This window comes from Natrix helvetica (genome assembly GCF_964273705.1).
Source record: "Natrix helvetica genome assembly, chromosome: 3".
NCBI lineage: Eukaryota > Metazoa > Chordata > Lepidosauria > Squamata > Natricidae > Natrix > Natrix helvetica.
The window spans coordinates 150,260,038-150,286,959 of NC_138549.1; the positions used below are offsets into that span (position 1 = coordinate 150,260,038).

General features: G+C 44.8%; 1 protein-coding gene across 1 annotated transcript; it reads right to left on the bottom strand.

Moving 5' to 3' along the window:
• Nucleotides 1–526: 526 nt before the first annotated feature.
• Nucleotides 527–25,140, bottom strand: LOC309389062 (cytochrome P450 2J5-like). Its single transcript, XM_081946998.1, has 11 exons — nt 25,042–25,140; nt 22,242–22,615; nt 15,812–15,974; nt 14,225–14,377; nt 11,453–11,613; nt 10,449–10,622; nt 8,044–8,182; nt 7,687–7,874; nt 6,846–6,987; nt 4,426–4,611; nt 527–878 (listed from the first exon to the last, which is right to left on the bottom strand). Coding segments are annotated over exons 2-11 (1,467 nt in total). The 5' UTR covers nt 22,401–22,615; nt 25,042–25,140; the 3' UTR covers nt 527–876.
• Between the last annotated feature and the right edge of the window lie 1,782 nt (nt 25,141–26,922).

Here is a 26,922-nt window from a genome sequence, read left to right on the forward strand (position 1 = left end):
GGAGAGGGGAGGGAAGGGAGATTTTGCAGTATCCTTCCCCTGGAGTGGGGTGGGAATAGGGATTTTGCAGTATCCTTCCCCTGGAGCGGGGTGGGAATAGGGATTTTGCAGTATCCTTCCCCTGGAGAGGGGAGGGAAGGGAGATTTTGCAGTATCCTTCCCCTGGAGTGGGGTGGGAATGGAGATTTTGCAGTATCCTTCTCCTGGAGTGAGGTGGGAATGGAGATTTTGCAGTATCCTTCCCCTGGAGTGGGGTAAGAATGGGGATTTTGCAGTATCCTTCCCCTGCCATGCTCACCAGGCCACACCCACAGAACCAGTAGTAAAATAATTTGCTTTAAAATAGTCTGAAAGTACTTCCCTCCACCCCCACCTCATGTTTACAATCCAAGACACTAAGATCTTTGCCTTGCCTTGTTTCTTTATGCAGGCTCAGCTGCCTCTTAACTCACTATTGCCTAGTCTACAGCTCTGCTTCCTGTCCCCCAAGGTCAGGTCCACATACCATTACACCCAAAGAACAGCATTATTTTTCTAAATCAAGTTTATAATATTTAAGATATTGTTTTCATAACATCTAATATAAATCTTTTGTTCATGTAACTGCTTTACACCACGTAGCCTATGAATTTCATCTGGATCTCTCAAGTGTCTTTGGAGAGGATGACTTTTCTTTGAGTGATGGAATAACTTCCCTCAATCTAGTCACTCTCCCGCGACTCCCATTTTGAAGCTTGACGAGAATTGTGTGAAACCAAAGCTAGGTGCGAGATCGGGTGCCTGGGATTTATCTGGCCAAGGTAGCTGGTAATTTCTGAGGATACTGGTGAGGAAGAGCTCCATCCGAGCCAGATTTTCTCCTAAGCAAATCCTTGGTCCTGAAAAGTCAAAGACAAGATGAACAATCACGGTTATTCATCTAGAGCAGCACACACGTTAATGAAAATATCTCACCCCTGAAATTCAGACTTGTGGTTTGTAATTTTATATGAAACTGGCCAGTGTCCTTAGGACTAATGGGCTTATATCTGTGTGTGCGAGAGAGGGGGAGAGAGACGGAGAGAGAGGGAGAAGGAAAGGGAGAGGGAGAGGAAAAGGGAGAGGGAGAAGGAGAAGGAAGGGGAGAGGGAGAGGGAAAGGGAGAAGGAGAGGGAAGGGAAGAGGGAGAAGGAGAAGGGGAGAGGGAGAGGAAAAGGGAGAGGGAGAAGGAGAAGGAAGGGGAGAGGGAGAAGGAAGGGGAGAGGGAGAGGAAAAGGGAGAGGGAGAAGGAAGGGGAGAGGGAGAGGGAGAGGGAGAAGGAGAGGGAAGGGAAGAGGGAGAAGGAGAAGGGGAGAGGGAGAGGAAAAGGGAGAGGGAGAAGGAGAAGGAAGGGGAGAGGGAGAAGGAAGGGGAGAGGGAGAGGAAAAGGGAGAGGGAGAAGGAGAAGGAAGGGGAGAGGGAGAGGGAGAAGGAGCGGGAAGGGAAGAGGGAGAAGGAGAAGGAAGGGGAGAGGGAGAAGGAGAAGGAAAGGGAGAGGCAGAGAGAAGGGAAGAGGGAGAAGGAAGGGGAGAGGGAAGGGGAGAAGGAAAGGTAGAGGGAAGGGGAGTGAGAGAAGAAGGAAGGGGAGAGGGAGAAGGAAAGGGAGAGGGGAGAGGAAGAAGGAAAGGGAGAGGGAAGGGGAGAAGAAGGAGGTTTTTTTTTTAGAATTGTAAAAGTTTTATTGCAATCTTTTTCATTTTAGTAAGATCAAACTGTTCACTATTTCCACTTGCTTCTCAAGAAAATTCTTGCTCAATTTACTTTTTGCACTGCACTGTTATTGACAAAAATCTAATCTGAGATTTTATTCCCTTGTGTCATATGTTGAAACAAACTGTGCAAAACTATTAATTTTATTAAAATTTGAGCCTTTTTTTGTCTAGAACTTCGCTCACCTACAAAGCAATACTGTAGTACTTTGATTTATTATTTTCTTTAAAAGTTATGGCATTAATACAGAATAATGGAAGGGACCTTGAAGGTCTTCTAGTCCAACCTCCTGCTCAGGTAGGAGACCCTATGCCATTTCAGACAAATGGTTGTCAGTCTCTTTTTGAAAGCCTCCAATGATAGAATGCCCACAACTTCTGGAGGGAAGCCATTGTCAGCCTGCAGTTATATTCCTTTTAGGATCTTTGGCCTGCCACACTCTCTATTATTTCACTATGCTGTTTCATTAGTGTAGCAATTGGGAGGGGGAATAGAAAGGAGTAGAATTGTGGAATGTGTTGTTGTCATTCCTTTCTAGAAGCCCAAGGTCATCTTTTGTCTCCGCACCTCTGCACCTGACCAGAACTAAATGGGTGGAATTGCCAGCATGGCCGAAGAAGATTGGACCATGTGATGGATTTATGGGTGTGGGGAAAAGATCATGAACTTTCAACTGGGTGGAATCCCGGGAAGCTTTTAGATTTGGGATTCCACAGATGTGCCAACATGTCTGTCTTATTAAATTGGAACTTTAAGCATAGCTCTGCCTTAGACTCTGATTTAATTCTGCATGATATTTGGAACACTGACAGCCATTTCATTGGCTGATCGTTTTCACCTTTAGGAATTTTCTCCTTAGTTCAATCAAACCCAAAGGCCGTCAAATACAAAGACTCAACCTTACTCTGGCACTATCACATCAAGATCCCAAAGCCATGGTGGATTGTCACATCCCCAGGGATCTGGGAGACCTACTTCCAGAAACTCTACATGGTCACCCCTGTGAAAAGTGGATGCCGTAGTCAAACTATAGCAAAGCTGCCAATGTGGCCACCAGTGACCGAAAATCAAAGATTTTGTTTATTTTAAATATTTTTTAGCTTTGAAAATAATATTGTTTGTATTCCAAACAATACTAAATATATTGATTTATGACCATCATAAAGATTGGGTTGATCACCTGGGAGGTTTCGTAAGAAGATTTCATATCTGCAGAGTCAGAGTGCAAAGTTTTACATTATTGGTTTAGATTTCTGGCTGTGCTTTTGAAGCTGCCTTGGAATAGGGCGTTTTATGCCCTGAAAGCTTCATGTTCTGCAGTAGAATCAGCCCAGAAATAGAATAGTTGAAATAATGATGAATTTCTTCCAGCTTTGACTGAGCTACACAAATATTACAATTGCATGGAATCTTTTCTTCAGACTACTTAAATTCTGGGGATCCTTAATTGAATGCATTTCTTTACAGTTTGCTCTTAAACCAACTGTCTAAAAATGTCCTGGATTGAGGTCAAACTTATCCAATGCAAGAGATCTAATTACAAATTCTCATAAAGTTTAGAATAGAATAGAATAGAATAGAGTAGAATAGAATAGAATAGAATAGAATAGAATAGAATAACAGAATTGGAAGGGACCTTGGAAGTCCAACCACCTGCCTAGGCAGGAAATCCTACACCACTTTAGACAAATGGTTATCCAACATCATCTTAAAAACTTCCAGTGTTGGAGCATTCACAACTTCTGGAGGCAAATTGTTCCATTGATTAATTGTTCTAACTGTCAGGACATGTATTCTTAGTTCTAGGTTGCTTCTCTCCTTGATTAGTTTCCACCCATTACTTCTTGTTCTGCCCTCAGGTGCTTTGGAGAATAGTTTGACTCCCTCTTCTTTGTGGCAACCTCTGAGATATTGGAACACTGCTATCATGTCTCCCCTAGTCCTTCTTTTCATTAAACTAGACATACCCAGTTCCTGCAACCGTTCTTCATATGTTTTAGTCTCCAGTCCCCTAATCATCTTTGTTGCTCTTCTCTGCACTCTTTCTAGAGTCTCCCCATCTTTTTTACATAGTGGCGACCAAAACTGAATGCAGTATTCCAAGAGTGGCCTTGCCAAGGCATTATAAAGTAGTATTATAACATTGACTCAAAGGCAAAGCTCCAAGCCTATGGTACAAATAGGATCAGTGACCAAAAGGATCAGCTTGGGTAGGGTATAAGAATCTTATCCATATATTTATGGACTAAACAACTTGCAGATAAAAGTTATCTCAGTACACAGAATAAGGGAGGTCATGGGAAGAGTTTCAGGAAAAAAAAACCTCTCCCTAATCTTCTGGTGAGTAAAAGGAAAAGAAGAGAGAAATACTTTGAGACTTGCAAGATTCTGAAGATAGTGATGGCCCTTCTAGGCATGCTTCTGGTCTGGTCTACCTCACAGGGCCAATGTAAAGGTTCCTGTATTGTGTTGGCATGGCAACTTGTTAGCCAAATTTAGAAATTTGGAGCACTTCAAAGTGATGAGAAAAACAATGGTTAGATCTTTCAGAAATGCTTGGGCGGAGGAGTGTGTGGATTAGATGACCTACAAGGTCCCTTCCAATTCTGTTAATCTGTTAGTCTGTTCAGTTTCTCTTAAAGAATTAACTGGAAACTACAATCGCCCAGTGCAAGACAAGTTCATCTTCAAACTTACAGTTTAGCTGACGGCATTTCAGCAACACCTTAAAACGGGATGGCGATTGTGTAACCGCAAAGTGTGGTGTGAAATCTGGTGCTTGGGATTTATCTGGCCACGATAACTGGAAGTTCCTGACAATGCTGGTGAAAAGGAGGAACAGCTCCATCCGTGCCAGGATTTCCCCTAAGCAGATTCTCGGTCCTGAAAAGACAAGGAGAAAGAGGGAAGCCAGACAGATTCAGACAGCTGGAAGTTGGCAGCCTGTTGCAATTCTCAATGATTATGATCAAATTTAATGAAGCTTTTCAAGATTAAAAAAAGGCCATAAAATCATCTAGCCGGATCATTAAACTCATGCTAAACTCAATAAACTAAAGAGGTCTGCGGCTTGAATGTTGTGACTCAGTCATGGTGAGAAGTATGGAATGGTTGACTGAGTGATATATTGGGCCAAACTGCAAATATCCTAGAAATAAATTTAGCAGAGATACTTCCAAAGTTGGCGAAGGGTTTTTTTTTTTGCCTTCTTTTATTCTTGAAAAAATGGATGCGGTGGCTCAGTGGCTAAGATGCTGAGCTTGTCGATCAGAAAAGTCGGCAGTTCGGCGGTTCGAATCCCTAGTGCCGCATAATGGAGTGAGCTCCCGTTACTTGTCCCAGCTTCTGCCAACCTAGCAGTTCGAAAGCACGTTAAAAATGCAAGTAGAAAAACAGGAACCACCTTTGATGGGAAGGTAACAGGGTTCCGTGCGCCTTTAGCATTTAGTCATGCCAGCCCCATGACCACGGAGATGTCTTTGGCCAGCGCAGGCTCTTCAGCTTTGAGATGAGCACCATCCCCTAGAGTCAGGCATGACTGGCACGCATGTGAGAGGGGAGCCTTTATCTTTACCTTTATCCTTGAAAAGGCTCACCTTCTCAAATCAATCTTCAATTCTTTCCTCTCTCACTTCATTTCCTCTTTTCGTCCCTGATTCTGACCATAGAGTGCAGGTACTTACCTGTCTCGTTCTTTCTCCATCATAGAGGCGGAGAGCACAATAAATATGTAAGAATACAGGTACTCCTCAACAGTTCATTTGCAGCACTCAAAAGAATGGCTTCTGACTGTTTTTCACAGTTACGACCATTGCAGTATCCTCATGATCATGGGATCAAAATTGGGAACTGTTTCATATTTATGATGGTTGCAGCATCCCATGGTCATGTGATCCCCTTTTACGACCTTATCACAAACAAATGGGGAAGCCAGGTTCACTTAGTAACTGGGTTACTAACATCAACTGCAGTGATTCATTTAACAACGGAGGCAAGAAAAATCTAAAATGGAGCAAAATTCACTTGACGAATGTCTCACTTGACAACAAAAATTTTGGGCTTGATTGTGGTCATAAGGCGAGGACTACCTGAATTTAAGTGACTCAGCCCTTCTTATCAAGGTCCATTTTTGTCAATAAAGCTTAGATTTATTTTTATTTCTGGGCTGCAATGATGAAAAACTTCCTTGCTCACCATAGTGAAATATTCCATTGCTGAAATTCTTTCAGTCTTCCAGCCTTTTCTTGCAGTCCAGGAAATCCTCATTTAGCAACTACAGTTGGGACCAGCAACTCAGTGGCTGAACAGGGTAGTTGCTAATGAAATGACAAGTAGGCTTATGATCTGATTCCAGCTTTGCTTTTCGTTACAGACATGTGTTCTTTTCATTACTGCAAAGTTACTTTTCCATCACTGTTGTAACAGTGAATCATCGCTAAATGAGGCAGTCACTAAATGAGGAGTACCTATAAATCCTATTAGAGAAACATCTCCTGGAGGATTTAACTTTAGAGAATCTGTTCCTCAACTGAGGCAGCTACTAAGAAGGCACAAGAATTGTCTGAAGGGGGCTCAGGAATTTACCATGTCATCTGTTTTATCTTGTCCCAACCATCTCCAAAGAGACTTTCACACAGAAAACACCCCACAAGGCTTTCTCAGATGCAGGAGATGGTGTCCGTAAAGTGAATTCTGTGACCAGAAGGAAACATTTTTCAGCTGTTCTGCAATGATAGTTTTCAACATGGTCCCCTGTGATTCTTTTCGGCTCCCTTTTCCTAGGGGACATTGACGCTAATCAAAGCCCAGGAGCTGACTTCCATAAATCTCTAAAGAAAGGTTGGGTTGTTTGGATCATTGTGTGGTGCAAGAATTGTCAGTCAACATGTGCATCACACACACACACACACACACAGACAGACAGACAGAGACAGAAATAGAGACAGGGACACAGAGAATGAGAATGAGACTTCACCTGCTGAAGATGGCAAGAAAACTTCCGGCTTCATTCAGGAAGTTGGAGGGTTGAAAGTTAAAAGTGCTTGTGTGTGTGTGTCTGTTTGTGTGTGAGAGAGAGACAGAGACAGAGACAGAGAGACAGAGACAGACAAATTCACCTGCTGAAAATGGCAAGAAGGCTTCTGGCTTCACAAACTCTCCCTCTTCATTCAGGAAGTTGGAGGGGTTGAACTCATTGGGAAACTTCCACTGTGATTCATCATGATGGGCAGACTGGATATTGACAAAAACTGTGGTGTCCTGCAGAAGTCAAAACAAACAGGTCATCTTGAAGAAAAGTCTCACTGTTAGACATGGCTCTGGATGAAGTTCCAGGTAGACCCCATTGAGATATGGTTGAAGGACAGCAGATGAGGGTGAGAAGGAGCAGGGAGAAGATCTGAACATTGCTGAACTCGGTATTAGAAAAAGAGGAGTGAGGGACCAAGGCCAGAGATGTTGTCACCATGAGCTACTCCCCCACCAATCCTAAATAAGAATGGCTCAGATGTCAGAAACTGGTCTTGTTGAAAAGTCTTTATGGACTTTTTCCCATCCCACCCCTGAATATTAGTAATTGTCTTCTTTCCACATCAAATATCAGGATGTCCCTCAATTTCTTACTCTCTTTATGATCAAGAGAGAGAAAGAGAGAGAGAGAGAGAGAGAGAGAGAGAGAGAGAGAGAGAGAGAGAGAGAGAGAGAGAGAGAGAGACTGACACAGAGAGACAGAGACACAGAGACTGACAGAGAGACAGACAGAGACAGAGACAGTGAGAGAGAGAGAGACTGACAGAGACAGAGAGAGACAGAGATGAGAGAGAGAAAAAAAGAGAAAAAGAGAGAGAGAGAGAGAGAGTCAGACAGACAGACATAGACAGAGGCAGCGACAGAGATCTCACATCAGACAACTACAGATTTGCCTGGAGAATTATCCACACTACACAACTCACACTTTACCTTGGGAATTTTGTATCCAAAAAGTTGCACATCATTAATGGTTTTATGAGAGACTCCAAGTGGAACTACACTTGATATGCGTTGGATTTCATGAATGACGGCATTTGTGTAGGGCAACCTTATACGATCCTCGTGTTTCAGTCTTGCCTTGCTTCCCACCACCGTGTCTATTTCCTTCCAGCATTTCTCTGAGGAACAAGTAGCTCAGTTACCTTCTGGAAACATTTCATTGACTTTAAGTAGACATTGGTTTGCTTCCAAGTACTGTACACAGATTATTGAATTTCCTACCATGATACTAACTCCCTTCTTCCCCATTTTATGTAATTGGTAGGGCATCATTTCACAATTCTCTACCTTGGATCTCTGGAAAGGCCACCAAATAGAGGAATGCCCACTGCAGGGTTCCTGATGTTGTCTCTGTTCCAGCAATCATTAGGTCAAACAATACGCCTCGTAGCTGCTCTTCTTCAAAACTTGAACCTTTCCTCTCTGGCTTTTGATAGTTAAAACAAAGAAAGGAAACAGGATTTTTACCACCTATGTGTTCAAGGGAAGAGAAGGGGAGGGGGGAGGGGAGGAGAGGAGAGGAAGCTTTGTCCTGAAAACTTTATTCTGAAAAGTATCACTAAAAAGAGAAAGGAAGCAGGAGATGGAGGAGGAGGAGGAGGAGGAGGAGGAGGAGGAGGAGGAGGAGGAGGAGGAGGAGGAGGAGGAGGAGGAGGAGGAGGAGGAGGAGGAGGAGGAGGAGCAAGCAAAGAAGCAACAAATCTTCAAATGCCCATGTTTCTCCAACAATTCATCAGGGCGAAAACAGTTCAGGAATTTAATGATGAAAAGGAGGTGTTCCCCGAGTTTCCTGGCTGGGGAGTTCTGGGAGATGAAGTCCATTTGTCTCAATGTTGCACAGGTTAAGACACTTTGCTCTATGAGGACTCTAGACAGATCTTCATTTAATTGATCTTGAAGAAATTTCCAGGCAGGGAGCAGAATTTCTGCTTACTTAATTCTGCTGAATTCTTTCAGACAAAAATCTCCTCCCAGGTTGTTCCATTTTGTGCTACCATCTATACCAGTGATGGAGAACCTTTTAACACCAAGTGCTGAAAAGGGAGCACTTTGCGTACATGTTTGTCTGGGCATGTGCGCACTGAAAAATGAACTTCTGTTTCTGGCATGCGCATGCGCACCAGCCAGCAAGTTACTGCTACGCATGTGCCCATCAGCTGGCCAGCACACATGCTCCCGCCAGAAAATGGAAGACCAGCTCTTCCGGTTTCCAGCACTGCCAGCACTGCCACATGCGCAAAGGCCAGCTGATCATTGTGTGCGCATGTGCGCCAGAAACCCAGAAGAGGAACAGCAGTGCTGCGCATGCCATGGCTCCATGTGCCACTGGGCATGCATGCCATAGGTTCACCATCATGGATCTATACAGAACATTGCACCATTAACAAAGTTTGGATATTTATTTCACTTTTTACAATATTTACAGTTATATTCTACTAGTTCTTATTTATAAGTAGAGTTTATTAAACCCATAGTTTTTCAGAGAGGGGTGGATTTATATGGATGGGTAGATGATATATATACATATATTTATATATATACATATATTTATATATATATATATATACATATATTTATATATATACATATATTTATATATATGTATGTATTGTGTCACAACCCCTGGTATGCCCAAATATGGGAGGGAACACACTGCTTCCCCTTTCTGTCCTTCGGCTCACTCCAGGAGACCATCCAGGCAGAAAACTATATTTTTAATGTTGCCTTTTAATGTTGCCTTTGTTACATTTGTGTTGTATTTGTGCTGATAAATAAATAAAGGGAGACTAGTATAGATCTATTTTAAGCTATTTAGCTCTCATCAGCTAGCCATACTCTTACTGGGATCCCCGTAAGGATATGGCTAGCTGATGAGAGCTAAATAGCTTGAAATAGATCTATACTAGTCTCCCTTTATTTATTTATCAACACAAATGGATGATAGTTGCTTGATAGATGGATGATAGATGGATAGATACTAGATGATAGATAAATGATAGATATATAGACAGACAGTTGATAGATAGATAGATGGATAATGCATGTAGCAATCTTCAATTAGATATTTTGTCGTATCTGGCTTTGTGGCTGAAATAAACTGATTTGATTTCATTTTGGGGCCATCAACACAAGAGAGATACTGCAAGATAGATAGAAAAGTCTTGAAAAATATTAGTGAGCCAGTTCACATAATGCAGAAGAGCCAATGTGGACTCTTGGATTTGAATTCTTTTCAATGAGTTTATAACTGTATATTTATAGTATTTATAGCATATATAGATATTATGCTATAAATACTATAAATATACAGATTTAGATCTCAGATTCAAAGAGTTTGATTTTAACAGAGAATGTTCACTTTGCTAGGCTTATAGAAAAAAGCCAAGCAAAGACCCATATCAGGAACCGAAGAATTTTCTCATATTTCCTTCTCCCTGGACAAGATGCATAAACTGCACAAATTCCAAAAGAGTCACACTGAGAGAGAGAGAGAGAGAGAGAGAGAGAGAGAGAGAGAGAGAGAGAGAGAGAGAGAGAGAGAGAGAGAGGTGTTTGTGGTATTTTAAATACTAGACTAAATTACAGCCATATGCCAAAGAACTGTTGAACTTGTACAACTTGTTATGTTAGAGAAGGAGATGCGAGATGAAAAAATATAAGATACAAATCAAAAACAAGAGTAAGAAATCTACCTTCTGGATTTCTTCTAAATATGCGTCAATGAAATCTCGGGGTTCTCCAGGAGTCAAGGTTGCCTTGTGTTCCTCAATTTGTTTTTCAAGCAAAGTAAACATTTCACGGACCTTTGTTATTATTTTCTGATGAGGCAGGGGAAGATTTCTCACTAAGGGCACAGCATTGTAAACCTGCCAACAAACAGAAGAAAAGCCAAAAATGGTTATTTAGATCATGGCGGAGTCTTTGCAAGATATATAAGAACCATGGTGGCGCAGTGGCCAGAGTGCAGTACTGCAGGCTATTTCTGCTGACTGCCAGCTGCCTGCAATTTGGCAATTCAAATCTCACCGCGTTGACTCAGCCTTCCAGCCTTCCAAGGTGGTAAAACGAGGACCCAGATTGTTGGGGGCAATATGCTGACTCTGTAAACCACTTAGAGAGGGCTGTAAAGCACTCTGAAGTGATATATAAGTCTAAGTGCTATTGCTATATATTGAAAGATAAAAGAAAATCCCTAAAGGGTTCATATAAATATCTCTCACAGTTTGAAAGGGAGTCAAATGTTTAAATAAATGGAAATTTAAATATAGAACCTAATTCAAAGCCACTTTGGGCAGTGGTGAAGGAGTTGGTCTAAAAAAGACAAGAGATTGTGAATTCTAGTCCCATTTTAGGCATGAAAGTCAGCTGGGTGACTTTGAGCCAGTCAGTTTCTCACAACCCACAACATCAGGAACCAATGGATCCTGAAGTTGTGGGGAAAACACTAGAAGAAGAATTATACCCCATTAAATTTGCTGTTATTCAAGAGAGCCTTCACCCACTCTTTCTGGCATTCTGATGAGATGGTCCCATAAAACAAAAGTCTTCTAATTGCAAAGAAAATCAATTTCCCCAAATGGGTGAGACATTTGTCATTCAAGGTCTGGTGATGATAACATCAAGAACATTGAATTTCAATTTCCCACCAGCTGTGCTTTAAATCTGAATGTTTTTTGTGGATTCTCATATAGGATACCAGGGCCCAGGGTCCTGCTGGCAGTGTGATGTTTTGATGGATAAGGTCCAGCAGGTTTCTCAGGAAGTTGCTGTCATATTCAAAACGTTTCCCAAGCATTATGGTGGAAAGTATGTTGCCGACTGCACTGTCGATGAACTCGTAAGGATCCAAAGGCGCCCCTGCAGAATAAAACGAAAGAGATCATTATAGATCAGGGATAATTTTTGCCACATGAAAACCTGGGACAGTTGTGAAGGACTGAACCAATAGGGCTGTGAAGGTGCACAGGCTTACATGCTCGCATATATACATATACATATACATATACATATACATATACATATACATATACATACATACATACATACATACATACATACACACACACACACACACACACACACACACAAAGAAACAAACAAATGGGAGGGGGGGGAGAATAGCAGTTGCCTTCAAAATATAAGCAACCACACAGTGCTGCAAAAGGACAGCTAAAGGGCTGGATGTAGCCCTGGGGGCAGTAGAATGCCCAGGTGTGCTATAGATCCACTCTATTGCATTTTCCCTTCAGGTAGTTGCAATAAGTTATCCCTTAAGCCAGTCTATCAGTTGCAGAGAGATCATCAGAAGGATACAAAGTAAATCCACTGTGGAGTCTAGTGCTCACAATGAATTTGCCATAGCTGAGTCACCAGGATGAAAAAGTATCTGCTATTTTCAACCATTTTCTAATAATGGCTCTGTCTCTGTCTGTCTGTCTGTCTTTCGGTCTGTCTGTCTGTCTGTCTGTCTATCTATCTATCTATCAATCAATCATCTATCTATCTATCCATCCATCCATCCATCCATCCATCCATCCATCCATCCATCCATCCATCCATCCATCCATCTTCATATAATAGTAGTGTGAAAGGGATCTTGGAGTCCTAGTTGACAATCATTTCAATATGAGCCAGCAGTGTGCAGCAGCTGCCAAAAAAGCCAACACAGTTCTAGGCTGCATCAACAGAGGGATAGAATCAAGATCACGTGAAGTGTTAATACCACTCTATAATGCCTTGGTAAGGCCACACTTGGAATACTGCATTCAGTTCTGGTCGCCACGATGTAAAAAAGATGTGGAGACTCTAGAAAGTGTGCAGAGAAGAGCAACAAAGATGCTTTGGGGGACTGGACTGGAGGCTAAAACATAAAGAATGATTGGCAAAATTGGGTATGTCTAGTTTAATTAAAAGAAGGATGAGGGGTGACATGATAGAAGTATTCCAATATTTGAGGGGCTGCCACAAAGAAGAGGGAGCCAATCTATTCTCCAAAGCACCTGAAGGCAATGGGTGGAAACTAATCAAGGTGGGAAGCAACCAAGAATTAAGGAGATTTCTTGACCGTTAGAACTATTAATCAATTAACTTGCCTCCAGAAGTTGGAAATGCTCCAACACTGGAAGTTTTTAAGAACTGAATGGATAACCATTTGCCTGAAGTGGTATAGAGTTTCCTGCCTAAACATTAGGACTAGAAGACCTCCAAGGCCCCTTCCAACTCTGTTATTCTATTCCATTCTACTCTACTCTACTCTACTCTACTCTACTCTACTCTACTCTACTCTACTCTATTCAATTCGTGTGTGTGTGTGTGTGTGTGTGTGTGTGTGTGTGTGTGTGTGTGTATTTGAAGGAAAGGTAAAATACAAAAGACCAAAATATTGGGGAGGAAAGAAAAAACATAACAAGCCATAAAAATGACTTTTAAAAAGACATATGCACATAACATCCTCACTAGTTGAATGCTGATTAATATAATACAACAATGTTAATCTCCCACAAGGACAATGGAGATGGTCATCTTTGTAGTTTAATGCTTCTGGGGAATCATCATACTTCAGGAGGTTACCAAGACATCCCAGGGCCGATATGAAGCACGGGGAAACATAGAATGAAGGCAAATACAGGTGTCGCAGGATAATGTTGCCGGATCCAATCTGGGTTGGTCACCAGGATCAGAGGTTTAGTTTTCCAAGCTTTCAGACTCATTCTGGAGCCCATTCTCTGAGAACCTTTCTCTCACAAGAATGTGTGAATGGGGAACATAGACCAGTGTTGGTGAATGCCAAAACGGGAGGGCATGCACATGTGCAGGGTAGTGCCAGAAACCAGAAGAGCAGCTTCCTGGCATGGGTGCGTGGGAGCATCAAAAACCACAAGAGCAGTTACCTGGCACGCATGAGCTTCCAGTTTCTGACATGCGCATGCTTAATGGCCACCTGTTCTTCTGGTTTCCAGCACTCTCACGCACATGAAGACCAGCTGGCCAATGTGCATACGCATGCCAGAAGCCCAAGAGCAATGGGTGATAGCTGGTGTGCCTGGAGAGATGGCTCTGAATGTCAACATGCCATAGGTTCACCATCACGGACATAGATCCAGTAAATAGTGGCAAAGAGTATTCCATGAAATCAAAAGTTGATGACTAGTTACATTTTCTACGATTTTAGACATGATGAAACTTCCCACTTAACCCCAAATTTCTATCAACATTCAAGGCATTCTGCCAACCAAGAACTAAGCACTTCAACCTTAGAAACATAAAAACAGAAAATAAAACAAAAGGTAGGTCTCATTTTGGCCAATAGGGCTTTGAATTTTATGCAATCATAATTCTACGTTTCTCCCATCCTGCACCAGTCCACCAATTCAATGGCCAACTTTGAGGCCAACTGTGTCCTACGGAAAAGGGAGCAGCTCCAAAATGACAATTCCCAACCATTCCACCCTCATCCGGGAGAGCTTACTCATGTTCTCGGTAAAAGCCTGATTCAAATACGATGCCTCCTCCAGGATCCTTTCCTCCATCAGATTTTTCCCCACGCCAAAGTTTCTGAAAAGCATCAGTGAAAATCTCCTTTGCTCCTTCCATACATCACCATAAGGCTGTGCGATTATGCCTGTCAAGTCAAAGATTGATAGAGGTAAGTCCTCGACCTGCAACCACAATTGACCCCGAAGTTTCGGTTGCTAAGTGACACAGTCTGTGAGTTTTGCTCCATTTGATGACCTTCCTTGCCACAGAATCACAGCAGGTATTAAGTGAATCATGCAGCTGCCAAGCAAATGGGGTTTCCCCATTGGTTTTGCTTGTCAGAAGTTCGCAAAAGGTTGTTGGAAGAAATATCCATCTTGGTTCAGTTCCAAGTGAGGAGGAAGACATTGGAAACATGGAGGCTGTCTGGAAAGATGGTTTATTGATGTACAGGACCACATGGGTTTTAGGTCCTGGGCAGCTGACCACATGGAGTGGAGAGTGAGGGTTATTTATACCCTCTCTTAGGCCTTGCCCTTGAGCTTCCTGTTTTTGTGCAAGAAATTTATTCTATTGGTTGTCAGACTCCCGGGGGGCTATGAGGGGTGTCAGGCCTGCAGCCATCTTTTCTTCTGGATCTTTGGCCTGCCACACTTTCTATTATTATACTATGCATTTTCTATTGTGGGAAAATGGGAGGGGGGATTGTAAGGAGTAACATACTATGTAGCCATAACAAAATTATTTCTAGAAAGCCAAGGTCATCCATTGTCTCTGCACCTCTGCACCTGACCAGAACTGGATGGGTGGAACTGCCAGCATGGCAATGGAAGATTGGACCATGTCATAGACCTGTGGGTGTGGGGGGCAAGATTTTGAACTTTCAACTGTGTGGGAAAAACTGGGAAGCTTTCAGACTCAGGTTTTACCACATGTGCCAACATGTCTCTCTTAATAAATTGGAACTTTGAGCAATACTTTGCCTTGGACTCTGATTTACTTTTGGATGCTATTTGGAATGCTGACACAGGGGTCATAGCTAACTTTTTGGTTGCCTGAATTAAGTTTGGTTGAACTTTGCTGGGTGATGTAATGTCCCCAGGTGATTTTGCAATGCAGGGAGCCCTGCCGCTAGATGGGTAGAAGGCTAATCCTATCATGTCCTGAGGTTCATGTCTTAATCCCGTCACCCTGAAGCTGAAGGTCTAATTGTCTTGTAGACAGACTGGCCCAATATTAATGTGCACCAAATACCTGCTAGGGGCAGGGAGCTGCTCTTTGTCTTGAAAAACATGTTTCTCTTTTTCTCATCCAGGGAAATATAATATTTTGCCTTTTTAATATTTCCTATTTCCTTATGCCTCATCATCCCCAACCTCAAAACCAGCGAGCCAACTAATGTGCTGAAGCTGGCCAGGCTAAGGGCTAGCCAGATGAACACCTGGTAGGCAGAATTCTCCCCCCCCCCTATTATCCTCCCCCAAAACTAAGGTGTGTTTTATACTCTAGTGTATCTTATACTCCAAAAAATACAGTAACTTGAAGAGGCATTCAAACTGCTTGAAAATTCTATCATTACCTTTTTTTTTAGTGATCATATCAATAATGTAAAAGTCTGATCTGTCAGCAAATTCTGTGCCTTTTATCACAAGGACTTCTTTCGCTGGAAGAAATCCGTGTGTTAAGACTATAGGTTTGCTTCCCACATAAAGAGAGAAGACAGGTCCATGTTTTTCTGCAAACTGAAACAAAACAACAGGATGAGCAAAGAGTTACTAGGAAATCACCGGGGACCAATCGCTGCAATGATACGACATAGCCTCACCAAGGTGATGATCTTAAAAAATTACCTGTAGCTCCATGCTGCTCCATTCTTCAAAGTGATCCATTGTTACCCTACTAAACTTGTAAGCATGTTGTATGCAGAACTTTTACAGGGCTACTTAGTAGGAATATTGTACACATTGTAGAGGGGAAAGGATTTATTTCTAGATAACAATACAGCTCTTCTTACTGCTTTTTAGCATGGTACCTCTTAACATATAGATTCACTTAGACAAGGTCACTTTAAATGTACACTAATCAGCATACATTAAAATGAAATTTCATTGCATACAGCTCTCAAAGGGTCACGACTTCCAATGTACACAACATAAACATGACAATAATATAAATAATAAATGAATAAATAAACATATACTCACATATATTATATGACACAGAGAAACAACACAGTCTAGATCAGATGTATAAATGTACATTGCAAGCTGACAAAAGACTCATTTGAATGTAATATCAAAAGGCCATACTATTGGAATGGATAGAATAGATAGAATAATGGAATGGAATGGAATAGAATAGAGTAGAGTAGAGTAAAATATAATAGAATAGAATTCTTTATTGACCAAGTGTGATTGGACACATAAGGAATTTGTCTTTGGTGCATAAGCTCCCAGTGTACATAAAAGCTATAAGTGATAAATATGAGGATGGTTTTCCAGCAACCTCATTTTTACACTTTGTTTACAACATGATTCCACTTCAATGTTTGTTTTGTTTGTTTGTTTGTTTGTTTGTTTATTGGATTTATATGCCGCCCTTCTCCCAAAGGACTCAGGGCAGCGTACAACATTAAAAAACACATATCATAAAAGTTAAAAGGAAATTAGATAAATATCCAAAAAACAAACCCAATTACTATGACAATAACATTTTAAAAATTAGATAAAATTAACAAGCCAGGTCAGCTTGCTGGAAAAGCCAACTTTTTAGGGCGCGTCGGAAGGACCGGAGGTCAGGGATTATACGAAGCTCCGGGGGCAGCTCATTCCAGAGGGAAGGCGCTCCCACAGAGAAGGCTCTTCCCCTGGGGGTCACCAGCCGACACTGTCTGGCCGACGGCACCCTGAGGAAGCCAACTCTGTGGGATCGTACTGGACGATGGGAGGCTACTGGTGGCAGTAGATGGTCTCGCAGGTACCCTGGGCCTAAGCCATGGAGCGCTTTAAAGGTCATAATTAATACCTTGAATCGCACCCGGAAAACAACCGGCAACCAGTGCAGGCCGCCTAAAAGGGGTGTAACATGGGAGTACCTAGGTACCCCCATGATAACCCACGCGGCCGCATTCTGGACCAGCTGAAGCCTCTGGGTGCTCTCCAAGGGCAGCCCCATGTAGAGATCGTTGCAGTAGTCCAGGCGAGAAAGGATGAGGGCATGAGTGACTGTGCACAGAGCATCCCGATCCAGGAAGGGGCGCAACTGACATACCAGGCGAACCTGGTAAAAGGCCCCCCTGGTCACGGCCATCAGGTGTTCTTCTAAACTAAGCCACATATCCAGGAGGACTCCCAGATTGCAGGCACTCTCTGAGGGGGCTAAAACTTCTCCCCCTACCATCAAAGATGGGACAAGATGCACAAATCGGGATGACGGAAACCACAGCCACTTAGTCTTGGAGGGATTGAGCTTGAGCCTGTTCCTCCCCATCCAGATCTGCACAGCCTCCAGGCATCGGGACATCACATCGAGGGCATCATTTGGTTGGTTTGGGTTAGAGATGAAAAGTTGGGTATCATCAGCATATTGATGATACCGTACCCCAAAACCACAGATGATCTCGCCCAGCGGTTTCATATATATGTTGAACAGGAGGGGTGAGAGAACTGACCCCTGGGGCACCCCACAAGTGACGTGCCTGGGGGTCGATCTCCAATCAACACGAACTGCGACCGATCCGACAGGTAGGAGGAAAACCACCATAAAACGGTGCCCCCCACTCCCACCCCCCTGAGTCGTCACAGTAGGATATCATGGTCGATGGTATTGAAAGCCGCCAAGAGGTCTAATAGGACCAGGACAGAGGAGCAGCCCCTGTCCCGGGCCCACCAGAGATCATCGACCAACGCAACCAATGCCGTCTCCGTGCTGTACCCAGGCCTGAAACCCGACTGAAACGGATCCAGGTAGACAGCTTCATCCAGGTACTGGGGAAGCTGATGTGCTACCACACTCTCGACAACCTTTGCTACAAAGTGAAGGTTGGAGACCGGACAATAGTTGGCTAAAGAAGCTGGGTCCAGGGAAGGCTTCTTAAGGAGGGGCCTCACCACCGCCTCCTTCAAGGTGGTGGGAAAGAACCCCTCTCTCAATGAAGCGTTGGTAATCGCTTGGAGCCAGCCTTGTGTCACCTCCCGGGAAGCCGAAACTAACCAAGAGGGACATGGGTCCAGCACACAAGTGGCAGCACTGAGTCTCCCCATAATCCTGTCCATGCCCTCAGGGGTCACAGGGTCAAACTCATCCCAGATTGTCTCCACAAGATTCATCCCCGTTGGCTCTCCCGAATCTACCCAGTCAGAGTCCAAGCCTGTCCGGATCTGAGCGATTTTATCCTGCAGATACTGAACAAATTCTTCAGCCCTACCCTGCAAGGGGTCTTCCCCAGTTCCTTGGTTAAGTAATGAGCGGGTCACCCTAAACAGGGCGGCTGGGCAATTATCAGCGGACGCGATAAGTGCGGAAAAATATCGCCACTAAGTAGGATTTAATATGAATTCTTACTAGTGTTCAATCAGATTCGGACCGGCTGGCCCTCCAGCCTCTCTCTAGGCATCTTTTCTGGCGTTTCATCTCCTGGAGCTCCTCAGTAAACCAAGGAGCCATCCGGGATCGACACCAGGTCAGAGGCCGCAGAGGCACAACGCGATCCAAGGCCCCAGTGGCTGCCCTATCCCAGGCTTCCACTAGGTCTTCGGTCGAGTTATGAACAAGGGATTCAGGAAAAGTCCCAAGCTCCATCAGGAACCTTTCGGGGTCCATCAGGCGCCTGGGGCGGAACCATCTAGTCGGTTCCGCCTCCCTGCGGCGAGGGGTAGCAGTATTGAGGAAATGATCAGACCATGACAAGGGTTGAATAGAAATATCCTCTAAATCTAGATCATTCATCCACTGCCCAGAGACAAAAATCAGGTCGAGCGTGTGTCCCCCATTATGGGTGGGGTCTTGAATTAACTGAGTTAGGTCCATAGCCGTCATGGAAGCCATGAACTCCTGAGATGACTCGGATGTCTCGCCAATGGAAGGCAGATTGAAATCCCCCAGGATCATAAGCCTGGGGAAATCAACCGCCAATCCAGCTAATACATCCAGCAGCTCCAGCAGGGCCGATGAAATGTAGCAGGGAGACAGGTACATAACAAAAAGGCCCACCTGAGCTCTAAGGCCCCACTTCACAAAAAGGGACTCACACCCACCTATCTGAGGCACAGTGACCTCCTGAGGTCTGAGACTTTCCCTAATAACCACCGCCACCCCTCACCCCTGCCCTGGGCTCTTGGCTGGTGAAACGCCCGGAAGCCTGATGGGCATAGTTCGCTAAGGGGAATACCCCCCTCATGGCCCAACCAGGTCTCTGTAATGCATGCCAGGTCCGCTCTACCCTCTTGTATGAGGTCGTAAATGAGGGGAGCCTTATGTACCACAGACCTGGCGTTAAGCGTCACCAGCCGGAGACCAGGGTCCTGTAATCCTGAGCACCCAGGTGTGCGAGAAGGGCGATGAGGGTCGGAACGCGCGATCACTCTTAAACAGCATACCCGCGTCCTCCGAACATAATTTGGCCCTCGGTCCCCAACATATCTGCCTCTCCCACAAACAGTAAAGATGGTGAACCCCCCCAATGGAATGACTTAATGTCTCCCCTGGAATCCCAACTCTTCCCAGCACTCCCAACTCGTGCCCAAGCCTGTCTGAGCCATCCGAATCAAACCCCACTCCCCCCTTAAAGTTTGGTTTAAACACCGCTGTAAAAAACCCCTAAGAAATCTCTTCTTCTCATGCCACCTCTCGGGATCCCAAGCTCCATCATTAAGGAAGCGTCTTGATAGGCCAGAAGGCCATCCCCGGGAAAGGGGGAGTTTCCAGAGGGAATAAAGTTCTGTCACAGTATAACCTAGAGGAGAGTGTGGCATCAACCAAACGGGATGACATCATGGCGAGATGGAATGAGGAGATGACATATCCATGGTGGGGTGGCAGCCGGCAGTGTTCAAGGGGGTAGCGGGAGGCTTATGTCCATCATAAAAATAGTCAGTGTTGAGGACAATATGTCTAAATAACCTTTTAATTTTCGCTGTTGGGCAGTAAGGTAAAGGTAAAGGTTCACCTCTAGGGGGCAGTGCTCATCTCCGTTTCAAAGCCGAAGAGCCAGCGCTGTCCGAAGACATGTCCGTGGTCATGTGACTGGCATGACTAAATGCCAAAGGCACATGGAGGGGTTTCAAATTTGTCTACTACTGGTTCTGTGGGCGTGGCTAGGTGGGGGGGCATATGACTGAGTGGCCATGGCCTATTTGATGTCACTCACGCACACATACACACAGTCACATGCCCCCCCACAAAGCCGTGCCCATAGAACTGTGAAAATTTGTTTTGCCAGCTGGGAGGTTTCCCCGCTGCTGCGGCTCTCAGAGGAAGGAGGCAGGGATGTTGACTGGCACTCGCTTCCCTTACCGCCCACTGCCCGCTCGCCCCCTTGATGCTTTCCCTGCCAGCAGTCCAGCTAAGCCAGGCAGGTGGGGCCCAGACTACAGCCGGTGGGGAGGGGGCGGTAATGCTCCATCCCGCAGGGGCGGCGGTGGCGAGCTGAAAGGGAAGCGAGCAAACCTTGTGCTGAGGGACAGCCAGCTTTCCCCCTCGCTGCACCCTTGCCTTTCACACAGAGCCCCTGCCAGTGGGGTGCCTCCCATTTTGCCCCATGCATGCCCTCTCCCCACTGCCACTGCTTCTACAGCACCGAACAGTGTGTGTGCACAAGTGCAGCCAGGGAGAAATCAAGGGGAGAAGCAGGAGAAGGCCATCCGTAGCAGAAGCTCGGCTTTCTCCTCCTCCTCCCCTCGTCTCGTGCCATGGCAAGTAAGGTGGCTCTCAAAGAGAATGAAGCGGGTGCAGCACTTCTTCCAACAACCCAGGAAGAAAGAAGAGCTGAGGCCTCAGCTGTTGGAAGAAGCGCCCACGCCCACTTCATTCTCTTTGAGAGTCCCTAGGAAAATGCCACAAAATTCACCATTTTGCACGGCAGCTGTCAAAGAGAATGAAGCGGGCATGAGCGCTTCTTCCAACAGCTGAGGCCTGGGCTCCTCTTCTGTCCTCGGCTGTTGAAGAAGTGCTGAGCCCACTTCATCTTCTTTCAGAGTGGTGCCAGGCAGATGTCCTGGGACTGCTGCACGCGTACACTGCCTGCCTTCCTGGAGCACTTTCTTCTTTCTCCCACCGCCAAAAGAAAGAATATCCCACCGTCCGTTTGTGCTGGTGCAGTGTTTAAAATTTAAAAAAAGCAATTTCCCCTAATTACATAATAGAAATTTAGCATCAAAGTGACAGAATGGAATTGCAATGTTTACAAAAAAGTGAAAGCAGTGACTTCCAGCAGCTGCATGGCCTTTTTTCCCCTTCTCCAAAGAATTTGAGGTTTTTTAAGGTGGTTTAAAAAGATTTATGGTTGTAGTCTAGGGAATTCCTGACTCTTGGAATTCAGCTCAAACATTCAAAACTCCTCCATGCAATACAAACGAACTCTGGAGAATCTTTTGAAAGCAGCTCAATGTCTTTCGGGGTTAGGATTGCCCGGAATCAAACCATGTTGTTTGTATGTTGACGATTTATATTGTTTTTATTTGTTTCCTAGTATGATTTGATGATTTATTAGTAACCTTGACTATTACTAAGTGTTGTATCTTTTATTCTCGATGAATGTATTTTATTCTCCTTAGGTACGCTGAGAGCATATGCACCAAATTCCTTGTGTGTCCAATCATATTTGGTCAATACAGAATTTTATTCTATTTCTCCTCAATCGGCTGCAGAGTGTATTTTCAATCACATGCAGAAAACATTAACAGACGCAACACCACTCAGCCAGCCTCCTTTTAAAAAATGCAGCCAAACTTCCTGCTTTTTTGCAAATCGACTCCATGGAATTTAATATAAGAGCAATTAAAGATCCTTACCTGATCGAAGCTCTTCAGAGGGTCCCTAATATTAAACTGAAGCAGATTCCCAAGCAGGGGCAACCTCCACGGTCCAGGGGGAAAACCTCTTGGATGTTTGTTTTTCCAAAACCAGAAGAATAGGATAGAAAGAACGATCAGCCAGCTGAAAACTGCCATATTTAAAGCAAAGAAGTCTGCCTTTGTGTTTCTCTGCTGGCAAAAAGCCAAAGAGAAAGCCTTCAACACTGGGATAAGATTGGATAATTGCACATTCGACACTGCAGCTGGGACCAATGTTCCCTCTGATTTTTTTTCAATGTGAGCAGAAAAGTATAGTGTTTGAGCAGCACATTTTCATGCCTCAGCACCTGAATTTTTTTCACAGATGTCACCTAAGACAAAAACGAAATCAGTATTATTTGAAACTCAAAGTTATGTTTCTTCAAGGTACCCGCTTAATTAAAAGTGTTATATAATATCAGTATCACTTAACAACGCTCCTGCTTAACAACCAAAATGTTGGCTCAGAAACTCTGGCATTTGAAGCACGCAAGTCTTAAAGCTGTCAAGTTACAAAACCCTTGCACCCCTAACCCTTTAGAAAAAAAACCCAGGGGTCTTCAAACCCGACAGCTTTAAGACTTGTGGACTTCAACTCCCAGAATTCCTCCTCCAGTCATGTTGGCTCAGGAACTCTGGCATTGAAGTGTGCAAGTCTTAAAGCTGTCAAATTACAAGATCCTTGCACCCCTAACCCTTTAGAAAAAAAAAAACCCAGGGGTGTTCAAACCCGACAGCTTTAAGACTTGTGGACTTCAACTCCCAGACTTCCTCCTCCAATCATGTTGGCTCAAGAACTCTGGCATTGAAGCATGCAAGTCTTAAAGCTGTCAAGTTATAAGATCCTTGCACCCCTAACCCTTTAGAAAAAAAAAACCCCAGGGGTGTTCAAACCTGACAGCTTTAAGACTTGTGGACTTCAGTTCCCAGAATTCCTCCTCCAGTCATGTTGCAGCGACGTCATCTGCATGGATCTGCTCCATCTTTGGTTTCTTCATTGTGGGCAGGGCTGCCACTGAAGATGCTGACGAGCCACCACCAGAATAATTGCTGCCACCACCTCCTCCTCCTCCTCCTCCTCCTCCTCCAACAGCACCACCACATTTGCTGCCCGGTATTGCGGCTGAGGTAAAGCCGGCAAAGCTCCCGTTGGTGCCCCACCTGTGGCAGCGGTACCTCTCCCTCTGCTCGGAGCACCTGAGCTGAGCCCCGTGTTACCCCGGCCCCTCCTCCTCCACCGTGCTTTTGAGGAGCCATGAGGCCTTTGGGGGGCAGGGGTGATGCGCGGCTCAGCTCAGGTGCTCTGAGCGGATGGGGAGGCGCCGCTGCCACGAGCTGGGATGCCGGCTGGAGCTTTGGCGGATTCACCTCAGCCGCAGCACCGGGTGGCAAATCCGGCAGTGCTGTTAGAGGAGTAGGAGGTGGCAGCAGTTATTCCAGTGGCGGCCGGAGCTTTGGGGTTTCACAACTACCATCAGTTGCCCCGTGCTCATCAAAACAAGTCCAGGGAGGTCCTTTGCGGGCAGCCAGTTCTAGCGACCTGCAAAGGACCTCCCCAGCTTCCAGAGCCTGTGGCAGTAGAAATCACTGCGCGGCAGTTGAAAACTGCTGCGTGGTGTTTTCTTGCCATGTGCATGGCCGCACAGCCACACACCTTAGAGGGAACATTGTCTGGGAGCAGGGCTTGGTTGTTTTTCATGTTTTAATCTATTCAATTGTTGAAAAAAATGTCCTTCTGGGTTTGGCTCCAAGTGGGGAAAAAGACACTAGAGACATGGAGGCTGCTTGGAAAGATGGTTTAATGGTGGACATGGCTTGAGTCCTGAACAGAAAAGGTGATCACATGCTTCAATGTTGGTGGAGAAGAGAAGGACGGACTGAGATGTTGAGTCCCTGGTTTTATGCCCTCTCTGGCCTTTGATCTTGAGCTTGTCTTTTGATTGGTTGTCAGACTCCCTGGGGCCATGCAGGGGCAACTCTCTAGGCTGCATTTTGAATCCAGGTTTGGTTGAGTTCTCAGATGCCATGTGGGGAGTTGGGTAAAGGGCCAATATTATCCTGCCTTAATCCCATCCCCCTGGAGCTGAAGGGGAGAACTCTTTATTATGTAAAGGGACTGGCTTGGCCACCTTAATGGCCCATTGACAAAATGGGTGGAGGCAGGAAGCTACAGGGAGTTAATCTCAATTTAAAACATGTTTCTTCCTTTTCACATCCAGGGAAATGTAATATTCTGCCTTTTCAATATTTCCTAGGATATTTCATTTTTCTGGGAGAGGGCTGGGTGATAACTTCCTACACAGTTTTATAGTATTAATATGGTTTTGTAAGTTTCAACTTTCATTGGGAGACTTCCCAGCAGAAGTGGCATTCAGCCATTTCTGACAGGCTCTAGAGAACCGGTAGCGGAAATTTTGAGTAGTTCGGAGAACTGGCAAATAGGCTGCCACCACCACCACCCCGGCTCCCAGACCCCCCAGCTGATCTTCTTTTCTTGCCCTGAATAGGAGAACTGAGCTGGAAAGCAGCTTAGTGGGGTGGGGAGGGAATGGGGATTTTGCAATAACCTTCCCCAGGAGGAAAAAAACTCGCTAACAACTACGATTTAAAACTGAAGAAAAATACCACCACCACCATCCCTCCCCACCCCGCTTCTTTACTACAACTTGTATTTTGTGCTCTTGTGGAGTTAAAGATTAGGGTTTATATCTGACTGGAAAAAAACAAACAAAACCAAAGTTAAGAAGTGGAGACTTACCAGAATAAAACAACTTTTACCAGGCAGAAACGAAACTGGGAACTGAAAAAACTGACAATTGGAATTTAACAGCAAAAGCCAAGAGACTTGCTTTCAACACGATTTAAAATTTAACCAAGAAATCCCCTCCTCTTTCCTACTCCTTTGCTATAATCTGCATTTGGTGTCTCTGTGAGTTAAAGGTTACATTTACATCTCTATTATATTTCTCATTTGAAAGAACAAAAGAGAAGAGCTGATTCGGGCTGTGAGGAGATTGGAACTTTAAAACAACACAAGTAGTTTGACCACGTTTTTTTTTTTTTTGTTTTTTACAATGAAACCATTTTCCTTTTGTGCTTGAAGGGGGGAGTTTTGAAATGTAAAGAATTGGGATACGATCTGAGGAAGGAAAATAGCAAATCAAAAGTCAGGCATTATGGAAGGATGGGATCTTAAAGAAATATGTAAAATGTTGAAAACTGGGCGCGAATCATTTGGGTTGAGAAAGGATGATAATTTGAATATTATGGAAAGAAATGAAATTGAACACCTTCCCCCAGGAGTGGGGAAGGAATGGGGAATGTTGCAGTATCCTTCCCCTGCCACGCCCACAAAGCCACATCATGCCTACAAAGCCACACTCACAGAAACAGTAGTAAAAATTTTTGAATCCCACCACTGTTTCCCAGAGTTGGTTAAAACAAGGGCAACTATATAATCTGCATTGGAATGGAGAGCCTGTTGGTTTGGGATCTATTCCCAAGCATCAATACTCTGGAAAGAATAAAGTTTTTGCAAACTTCTCTAAAAGTCTAAAGCACTAAGTCACTCAGTTGGGCAGAGCACATCAGGTTAAAAAAACCCCATCATTCCTGAACAACTGATGAAAGAAATGTCCTTCTGGGTTTGGCTCCAAGTGGGGAAAAAGACACTGGAGACATGGAGGCTGCTTGGAAAGATGGTTTTAATGGTGGACAGGACCACATGGCCTGAGCCCTGAACCGAAAAGGTGATCACATGCTTCAATGTTGGTGGAGAAGAAGAGAAGGGACGATGGAGGGGCTTGCTAGTTTTTTTATAACCTGTTCAGTCCCATCTCTCTGTTTCCTGTTCCTGTGTAAGAAATGTATTCTGATTGGTTGTCAGACTCACATGGGCCCATGCAGGGGCAACTCTCTAGGCCAGTGATGGCGAACCTTTTTTGGCTCGCGTGCCACAAGAGGGGGGAGCGCAGGGGGGTCGAGTGCAGGCGTGCCGCACCCATAATGCAACGCGTGACCCCCCCCAGTGCTCATGCGCGCAAAACGTGAGACCCCCCCATTTTTACATGTTTTTTTTTGCCCTCCTCATGCTCCAGGGGCTTTATAGGAGCCTGGGGAGGGCGAAAAGAGCCTCCCCCGACGCCCCGGAGGCCCTCCAGAGGCTTCAGGGACTGTCCAGAGGCTTCCCTGAAGCCTTCGGAACGCTTAAAACCACCCTCCGAGCAACCCGGAAGTCACTTCCGGTTTGCTTGGAGGGTGATTTTAAGCGTTCCGAAGGCTTCAGGGACGGTCCCTGAAGCCTCTGGGGGGGAGGGGGAGGCTCTTTTCGCCCTCGCCAGGCTTCTATAAAGCCTCTGGAGCCTGGGGAAGGCGAAAAATAGCTTTTAAAAAGATGAACTAAGCTGGCCAGCGTGCGCATGCGCGCTGGCCAGCTGACAGGGCAGCGCATCGCGTGCCCTGACAAATGGCTCCGTGTGCCACTTGTGGCACGCGTGCCATAGGTTCGCCATCATGGCTCTAGGCTGAGTCCAGGTTTGGTTGAATTCTCAGAGTTCTCAGATGCCATGTGGGGAGTTGAGTAAAGGCTTATATTATCATGCCTTCATTCCCAACCCCCTGGAGCTGAAGGGGAGAACTC

Excerpts from the sequence above, each read along its gene's own strand:
- LOC309389062 (XM_081946998.1), bottom strand. The coding sequence starts at position 22,400 with ATGGCAGTTTTCAGCTGGCTGATCGTTCTTTCTATCCTATTCTTCTGG. Across the intron at positions 14,378-15,811 it reads TATGATCACTAAAAAAAAAG|GCATAATCGCACAGCCTTAT; the intron begins GTAATGATAGAA and ends TTGACTTGACAG. Across the intron at positions 6,988-7,686 it reads TTGGATACAAAATTCCCAAG|GACACCACAGTTTTTGTCAA; the intron begins GTAAAGTGTGAG and ends TGACTTCTGCAG.